The sequence below is a fragment of the Hypomesus transpacificus genome, chromosome 18 (genome assembly GCF_021917145.1).
Source record: "Hypomesus transpacificus isolate Combined female chromosome 18, fHypTra1, whole genome shotgun sequence".
Lineage (NCBI taxonomy): Eukaryota > Metazoa > Chordata > Actinopteri > Osmeriformes > Osmeridae > Hypomesus > Hypomesus transpacificus.
In genome coordinates this window covers 1,076,679-1,085,600 of record NC_061077.1, presented here as the reverse complement: position 1 = coordinate 1,085,600, position 8,922 = coordinate 1,076,679, and the positions used below count along the sequence as shown (strand labels likewise).

Below are 8,922 nucleotides of genomic sequence, written 5' to 3'. Positions count from 1 at the left end.
ATTCAAGTTTTCATTAGAATTTGCTGGTTTGCTGTAAGAATGTCACTTTTTTATTTATTTAAAACCTTTACCTTTTGCTCAAACTTTTTTTAATATAAACTGCAGCATATCAAAACATGATTAATACAAATCAACAATTGCCCCTTACCTAATCAAACACGTTTGTATCCACTGAATCCCAACCCATTTCTTAGAAAATCAACTCAACACCCTCAAAAAAACACTGTGAAGATGTGTGCATCAATGTTTATTTCAGTTCAAAAACCTGGCTTCCAAAATCAAGTATGTGTGAAAGGAAACGTTTTCCTGTACAGTTGAGGTGAAAAACCTGGTTAGGGAAATGTGCTCTCTCAGAGACCATCCTAAAGAGGGAGATGTCAGAGGGTTAAAGAACAAACCTTTCAGTTCTATCATTTTTTCTTTATTTCCTCCCTTTCTTTTCTGTCGTTTTGTTTTGTACTCCTACTGTGTTTCTGGTGGTCATGCTACAAAGATACTTGTACATTCTCTCCTAACCATCCAGAGCCGCCACAGGAAGGTGTTAAGTTCATGAGGCGCTTAGACGGTCCTGTACTTTAGGCCATGCACACGCACACACAAAAAAGGTTTAATTCACTCATCAAAGCCAACAGGGCGAAACCAACATGACCACAGAGATACTGGTAAACTTGTTTTGCCCTACTTCCACTGTACCCAAATAAAGCAGACATTTTTTTGTTTACAAGACAACCTAGCGAGTTTACTTTAAGCTACATATTTTTTTAATACATATTTCTCATTTTCCAAGCCTCGTCATCATACAAGCACTAGTTGGTCATGAGTTTGTAAACTGTATGGTAATTAGCGACAGTATTTTGTGGATGACTACAAATCTCTTCACTTTCAACAGCTTTTTCTTTTTTTTTTCTTTTCTGTTACTACTAAACCCCGTCAGTTTCCTAAGTTGCCAATCGTTAAATGCCCCCCCCCCTCCCCCACCACATAACTGGATTTCCTTAAAGAAGCCCACAAACAATCATACAAAACAGAGAAAAATAATCATAATCAATAGTCATAATCAATGAAGTGATTGAGCACACTCGCTGCTGGATCAGTAAGCTGTGAGAACGTATCCTTTCAGCTTCTTGTGCACCAACTCTGTTAAATATATGTATATATGTAGATATATATACACAAAAGTCATGAGGGGCTGGGAGAAAAACGTTTCAAAGTCGTAACTTTATTATGTTTCATCGTAGAGCCGAAGGCCCAAGAATAAAGGATAAAGGGGAGAGAAAAAAAAATCTAATCAGGTTTCTCTCTTTTTTCTTCTTCTTTGTTTTCCATTTTTCTGTTCTTGATGGTTCTGAATTCAGGCGTGTTGGTAACATCCCTTACTGGCGGTCAGTGGGGTGAAGGGTCAGGGGTCACAGTGCGTGACGACCTCCCTGCTTCTCCCTCATCCACGCCTGAATCCTCTCCTTCAGCTCAGGGACTAGGACAGAAACACACCAGGCGTTAGGACAGAAAAACACCAGGCGTTAGGACAGAAACACACCAGGCGTTAGGACAGAAACACACCAGGCGTTAGGACAGAAACACACCAGGCGTTAGGACAGAAACACACCAGGCGTTAGGACAGAAACACACCAGGCGTTAGGACAGAAACACACCAGGCGTTAGGACAGAAACACACCAGGCATTAGAACAGAAACACACCAGGCGTTTGGACAGAAACACAACAGGCGTTAGGACAGAAACACACCAGGCGTTAGGACAGACGGTGTTAGGCCTCGACCACCGCCAGGCCGAATATAAACAACAAGCCGACAAGCAGGAACAGAACAGTGTGATAAGATGGACTTGTTCTTACACCCAAGCAGAACACAGAGTAGGAGCCTTCATATGTACAGGTAGATATGTGGTGTGTGTGTCTCCCTATACACTTATGTTAGAAGATGACAAAGACTTAGATGTTCACTTGTTCTACGCAACTGTATGTTTCCGTCTCTGTGGGTAGAGGGTGTGCTGAATCACCCCCTCTCAACCCTGGTCCTCAGGACCTCCTGCCCAGCATGGTCAAGACGATTCCTTCTTCCAACACATCTGGCTCATATGAATATGTTAATACCTACAACCCGTTCACCTGAACCAGGTGTGTTGGAGCAGGGGAACATGTAGAACATGCAGGGCAGGGCCAGTCCCCCAGGAGCAGGGGAGAGAGCGGCCATGGTACCAGGCTGGTGGGACAGGTACCTGACTCCAGCATGCCCTCGGTGAGAGGCTGCCTGTTGAAGGGGTCTGTGGGAGAGTTGAGCAGGTGGCGCAGGATGATGGAGCGATCCATGATGTTCCCAGATGGCAGGATCACTGGGTCGGTCATCAGGGTGTCCATGAGAGGGTCTGGGGAGCACGCGCGCACACAAACACACACACAAACACACACACAAACACACACACAAACACACACACAAACACACACACAAACACACACACAAACACAGATATAGGCCAGGCACCCAGGCACACACGCACACGCACACACACACCCACACAAGCACAGACAGAGAGAGAGAGACACACACACACACACAGGTTACACAAAAGAATACTGACCAAATCACCATATTATAGTATCGTCTGCTTGACTTCATTCTATTCATTTTGATATCCTGCCTCTCCAATCCCATGTCTTGATTTATGCCCCTTCCCAGAACCACAGAACAGGAAGTAATGAAAGCCATCATTAAGATGATTCACTTGTGCAAAGTCCTATATTCAGTACGTCTCGAGGTTTCCACAGGAAGGTTTAATATGTTACACGTTTATAAATACGCCGTGCCTCGATGTTTTTAACCCTGGACGGCTAGCTGACACCTCCGACCCCGGCCAACGTGGGGGGCGGGGGGGGCCAATGTGGGGGGGGCCGGGGGGGGCCAATGTGGGGGGGGCGGGGGGGGGGCCAATGTGGGGGGGGGGGGGGGGGGGGGCCAATGTGGGGGGGGCGGGGGGGGGGGGGCCAATGTGGGGGGGGGCAGGGGGGGGGGGGCCAATGTGGGGGGGGCGGGGGGGGGGGGCGTGGGGGGCCAATGTGGGGGGGGGCCGGGGGTCGTATCTGGAAATCAAAGAAGGCCGACGAGCCACATTCCCCTCCTGGATCAGATTAAAGTCTGTGGTTCAGATATGTGACCCTTCCATTACACACAAATCCCTCGCGAAATATCTGGGATTCTACTGACAGATGGGCCCTGGGATTCTACTGCAGTAACAGGTGGGTCTGGTTGCAAGTGTGTCCACCTGGACAGGACCAGACACGTCAGTCACTGGCTTTTTCCACTCTCAGCCAAACCCCCTCACCCAGGACTTCATGGAAACATTCTGCTTCATCATGATATTCAGGCATTCAGTCAGAGGAGCTGTGTGATAAAGCATTGGAGATAGATATGTAACACGTAGGCCTGTGCTCTTGTGTTGAGGAAGTAAGGATGGAAGGAGGGAGAGAAGAGAGGGGTGAGAGGGAGAAAGGAGGCAGGGAGGGAGAGAGAAACATTCTGAGCTGTTGTTCAGGTCTAGGTTGCTTGGGGTCAAAGACTTGCCTTTGAACTCGTCGGGCGCATCGCTGTAGTCCATTTCGGACTGCGAGTTCCTGGCGACTATCTCCTCCACCTTCTCCGATAGCAGCTTGAATTTTTCAATGGCGATGGTGGACTTGATACCGGCCTTCTTCATCTTAGATATCACCTCCTCGAAGAGCTCTCGGCTGTACGACCGCTGGAGAGGGAGGGAGGGAGAGAAATGTACGTTTATTTGAGAAGGAAGCAGACGTGTGTGTGGGAGTGTGCGTGCGAAGAGAGCATTGCACCGACAGCGCCCGTCCTCATTCCTTCCTGTCACTCAAAACACGACGACGCAAAAGAAACCAGACGGCATCGTCTGCGTTACCGTGACAAAGACTCTGTTCATGCCGCCTTGGGAGCACCAAGAGCTCCACAAACGAAGCGTTCTCAGAAACGAACATCCCTGTTCCACACGGTGCGCATCACTCGTCTAAACCCGCACCTAATGAGACCGCCCGTATACAAGAGGACGTTCTGTGGTGGATCTGAAGGTGTGGGACACACACACGCTCACCTGGTCGTCTGCGATGGCCTTAGCGAAGCGGGCACAGTCCAGCTGCAGGTAGATGTCAGTGAGCTGGTCCAGGAGCTTCTTGGGCTCAAAGCCGTACTTCTCCGGGTTCTCCACCTTCAGGTCCCGACACTTGGGGCCGCACAGCTGCTGGAGGTTGAAATTCAACATGGCCGCCAGGCGAGGACCCAGCTCCTGGTACCACAGAAGAAGACGGAATTCAACAAGGATGTGTTTTTAACGCTGCTGGTCTGGGTGCAGGTGTAGATGTACACCTGGACTGGTGTGTGGCCAGGTGTGCGGCCAGGTGTGTGGCCAGGTGTGCGGCCAGGTGTGTGGCCAGGTGTGTGGCCAGGTGTGCGGCCAGGTGTGCGGCCAGGTATGCAGCCAGGTGTGTGGCCAGGTGTGTGGCCAGGTGTGTGGCCAGGTGTGCGGCCAGGTGTGTGGCCAGGTGTGCAGGTGTGCGGCCAGGTGTGTGGCCAGGTGTGTGGCCAGGTGTGTGGCCAGGTGTGCGGCCAGGTGTGCGGCCAGGTGTGTGGCCAGGTGTGCGGCCAGGTGTGCGGCCAGATGTGCAGCCAGGTGTGCAGACAGGTGTGTGGCCAGGTGTGCGGCCAGGTATGCAGCCAGGTGTGTGGCCAGGTATGCGGCCAGGTGTGTGGCCAGGTGTGCGGCCAGGTGTGTGGCCAGGTGTGTGGCCAGGTGTGCGGCCAGGTGTGCGGCCAGGTGTGTGGCCAGGTGTGCAGCCAGGTGTGTGGCCAGGTATGCGGCCAGGTGTGTGGCCAGGTGTGCGGCCAGGTATGCGGCCAGGTGTGCGGCCAGGTGTGCGGCCAGGTATGCGGCCAGGTGTGCGGCCAGGTATGCGGCCAGGTATGCGGCCAGGTGTGCGGCCAGGTATGCGGCCAGGTGTGCGGCCAGGTGTGTGGCCAGGTGTGCAGGTGTGCGGCCAGGTATGCGGCCAGGTGTGCGGCCAGGTGTGCGGCCAGGTGTGTGGCCAGGTGTGCGGCCAGGTGTGTGGCCAGGTGTGCAGGTGTGTGGCCAGCTGTACTCACAGGCCTGAGGAAGGGCTTCTGGACCTGCTTGGTGAGGATGTGGAACATGTCCACTGTCTCCGTGGCGAGGGCCAGGTAGGAGCGCGACACTCGCTCATCCTGCGTCAGCTGGGACTGCCGGCTCGTCTGCTGCTCCTGGAGGGGGGAAAAACAGACAAATGGTTTGATCTAAAAGGTACAATGGTTTGGTCCAAAATGTAGCAATGGTTTAGTCTAAAAGGTGTGCTCATTTCTCTGTGCGCACAAAAAACATGTGCACCTTATGGACCTAGTCATTGCTACCTATTTGGACTAACAGTTTCCAAATATGTACATTCTTCCACACATGGAGTTGAGCGTGTGGTGTGATTAGCTGCTGACCCTGGGCAGCTGCTCCCATTGGTCCCTGTTCTTCATCTCTTCCTGGATCTCGTGGATGCGCTTTAGTGATTCCAGGCTCTCGTCCAATAGGAAGGTGGTGTCATTGATCAGCATGTTGATGTAGCGCACAAACTGCTTCCCAGAACTGCACAGACACCAGACAGGATACTGCGTTCATTTAGCAGACACTTTCAAGCACATAGAAATCCATCGACACTGTAACTATTGTGTTCTAGAATGTACCAAGTGTGTTCTAGAACACGACTACCGTAACGTAGTACAAGCACTTTGTTACTGTACCTAAATCGATTTTTCTGGTATCGGTACTTTACTATACATTTTTGAGAATTGAACTGAGAATAGAGGCATTCCTGATCACCTATGGCCATATATGAGGGAGATGTTTGAAATTGTCAGCGTCAAAAAAAGTTTTCCTGGCAAATGCGTCTATACTGTCTTTTTGTATTAATGTTTTCATATGATGTGAGGTTCAACAGGTGGTAGTAATGGCTACTTTTTACTTAAGTATATATGTGAGAGCCCTCACCTCTTTAACTTGAGTGAAAAAGTGTAGTCAGTACTTCAACTTTTACCAGTCTTTTTAAACATGAGTATCAGTACTTCTACTTGAGTGAAGGATGTGTGTACTTTAGCCATGTCTGAACTGGACTCACTTGAACTCCTCGAGGAAGGTTCCGTGGTGCCCTATGTTCTGCCACAGGCTCTTGAAGATGGTACTGATATGGTAGCGGATGGTGAACTTGTCGTAGAACTCGCTGGTGGCCCCAGTGTGTTCCACGTCTGGGGAGAGGAACCCTCATCTTAGAACACAGCAGCTTAGAACACAGCAGCTTAGAACACAGCAGCTTAGAACCCTCAGATTAGAACACAGCAGCTTAGAACACTCGTTTTAGAACACTCATCTTAGAACCCTCATTTTAGAACCCTCATCTTAGAACCCATGTCGACCTCGAGCCTTGTCATCTACAAACATTATTCTCAACACACATTCTGCGCTCCTTCCGCCACCCCATTGGCTCTCACCGGTGTAGAACTTCATGAGGGCGGGGACTAGCTGCTTGACGGACAGCGGGTGGTTCTCCATCATCTCAGAGAAGCGCTGCGTGCGGGGCTGCACGGCTGGGTTGGTGACAAACAGCACCTCCACCAGCTTGGCGATCAGGTAGGGGTTCCTGATGTAGTTCTGGCTGCAGATGAACACCACCAGAAAGGTGACGATGTCCTGGACGCACGGCTCGTACAAGACCTGCGGGGAATACCTGGGGTGTGGGGGGGGGGGGGGGGGGGGGAGGGAGGAGGGGGGAGACGAGTCGGAGGGGAGAGGGAAGATTAGAGAGGAGGTGATTAGGGAGGAGGTGAGACCCATCGTTGCTAACTTGGTCAGACACTTTAGGGACAGATATTTCTAGCTCTACAGTCAAATATGGAAATGTAGAGTCTCAACATCAACAGCCCATGATGTGGAACAGCTGACTTACTGCACGACGAAGAGCAGGAACTCAGCCACGTCCTCGATGTAGAACTCAGGAAGAGCAGCAAAGCTTTTAGGGATCTCGGGGTTCAGTGGTAAGGTCATGCTACGAAAACATCGGATGAGACAGGACAAGTTAACAACCGACATACTGTAGAATGAACATCAACAGGGTAGGAGGTGAGGTGAGGGGTAGGAGGTGAGGGGTAGGAGGTGAGGTGAGGGGTAGGAGGTGAGGGGTAGGAGGTGAGGTGAGGGGTAGGAGGTGAGGGGTAGGAGGTGAGGGGTAGGAGGTGAGGGGTAGGAGGTGAGGTGAGGGGTAGGAGGTGAGGGGTAGGAGGTGAGGGGTAGGAGGTGAGGTGAGGGGTAGGAGGTGAGGGGTAGGAGGTGAGGGGTAGGAGGTGAGGTGAGGGGTAGGAGGTGAGGTGAGGGGTAGGAGGTGAGAGGGGTAGGAGGTGAGGGGTAGGAGGTGAGGGGTAGGAGGTGAGGGGTAGGAGGTGAGGGTTAGGAGGTGAGGTGAGGGGTAGGAGGTGAGGTGAGGGGTAGGTGGTGAGGGGTAGGAGGTGAGGTGAGGGGTAGGGGGTGAGCTGAGGGGTAGGAGGTGAGGGGTGGACTGGGGGATAGCAGGTGACTGACTGGGGGAAGGCTGGGTCCACTGTGCGCAGGATCAGCTGGATCACCATGCTGTAGAACTGAAGACATCTGCGGAGCAGGTTCTCATCCAGCAGGCCTGCGTCAGCGCACGCCTTCGCACGCACCAGTTTCTGTCAGGACGAGAGGAGATACGTCAATAAACAAACAACAACAAGATATTCTTGTTGTTCTTCTGCCAGGCTTCTGCCAGACCTTGAGCTGGGTTTTGCATCTCTTCAGCATCTCTCTGTGTCGGCCGGCCAGAGGAGAGTCCTTCCACTGGCTCTCACTGTTCTTCAGCTCCTCCACAGTCCTGAAACACACACACAAACACACTATCAACACACGCGCACACACACCTTCAACACCTGCCTACATCCATGTACTGGATCTTTCCACCTATACGTCTATCCATCCATGTGTGAGATGTGTCTGTATTTCTGTGTGTGTGCCTGCAAATCTGTATGTATATATCTGTGTGTGTGTGTGTATATCTGTGTGTGTGTGTGTTTATATCTGTGTGTTGTGTATCTGTGTGTGTGTTTATATCTGTGTGTGTGTTGTGTATATCTGTCTGTGTGTGTTGTGTATATATGTGTGTGTGTGTTGTGTATATCTGTGTGTGTGTGTTGTGTATATATGTGTGTGTGTACCTGTTGAGCTCCCGGATGGCCCGCAGCCTGCGTATGTAGCGCCTGCAGCCGGGCAGGATGGACAGGTGGTGCGCGTGCAGCGTCAGGAAGAAACACTCGGTGGGAAACTTGGGCTCCGAGAACTGGCTGGGGTCGTCGTCTGTCCACCACAGAAGAAGAAGAAGAAGAAAATGAGGCTCTGCATGGGGCCTGTCCCTGTGGGTGTTCTGGGATGTGTGGTGTGAGGTCCACTCACGCAGCTCCGTGAGCCAGGCCCTCAGCTCCTCCATGGGGGCCTTGAGGCGTGTCTCCTCCGCACTCAGGGCCAGGCGGCAGCGGGGGTGGAAGATGTAGAAGGGATCCACCGTCTCCAGCTTGATCTTCATGCTCAGCTGCTGCAGCACCCACAGGAAGTTCAGCATGAAGCCGTCTGTGGACACCAGCTTGTCGTCCGTCTGGAAGGAGGGAGGGAGGGGAAGAGATGGAGGGTTAGAGGGAGGGAGAGAGGAGAGAGGGAAAGAGAGAAGGCAGGAGAGGAGCAGAGGGGAAGGAAAAGAACAGATGTTGGAGGGAGAGGTGAAGAGCGAGGGGGGGAGAGAAGAGAGCGAGGGAAAGAGACAGGAGGCAGGAGGGGAAGGGAAGGAAAAAG

The 8,922-nt window shown here is 51.9% G+C and overlaps 1 protein-coding gene across 2 annotated transcripts in view; it reads right to left on the bottom strand.

Annotated features, from left to right (window-relative positions):
* Positions 1 to 231: 231 nt before the first annotated feature.
* ube4b (ubiquitination factor E4B, UFD2 homolog (S. cerevisiae)) overlaps positions 232 to 8,922 on the bottom strand; it is a 21,172-nt gene continuing 12,481 nt past the window's right edge. For both annotated transcript variants that reach the window (XM_047039858.1, XM_047039859.1), the window contains 13 exons: positions 8,530 to 8,728; positions 8,295 to 8,433; positions 7,855 to 7,954; positions 7,645 to 7,772; positions 7,016 to 7,114; positions 6,561 to 6,796; positions 6,191 to 6,317; positions 5,517 to 5,661; positions 5,157 to 5,291; positions 4,111 to 4,302; positions 3,576 to 3,750; positions 2,236 to 2,382; positions 232 to 1,474 (listed from right to left, as the gene is read on the bottom strand). In XM_047039858.1, the coding sequence (XP_046895814.1) occupies positions 1,407 to 1,474; positions 2,236 to 2,382; positions 3,576 to 3,750; positions 4,111 to 4,302; positions 5,157 to 5,291; positions 5,517 to 5,661; positions 6,191 to 6,317; positions 6,561 to 6,796; positions 7,016 to 7,114; positions 7,645 to 7,772; positions 7,855 to 7,954; positions 8,295 to 8,433; positions 8,530 to 8,728 (1,890 nt within the window). In that variant the 3' untranslated portion in view covers positions 232 to 1,406. The remainder of the gene's footprint in view (positions 1,475 to 2,235; positions 2,383 to 3,575; positions 3,751 to 4,110; positions 4,303 to 5,156; positions 5,292 to 5,516; positions 5,662 to 6,190; positions 6,318 to 6,560; positions 6,797 to 7,015; positions 7,115 to 7,644; positions 7,773 to 7,854; positions 7,955 to 8,294; positions 8,434 to 8,529; positions 8,729 to 8,922) is intronic.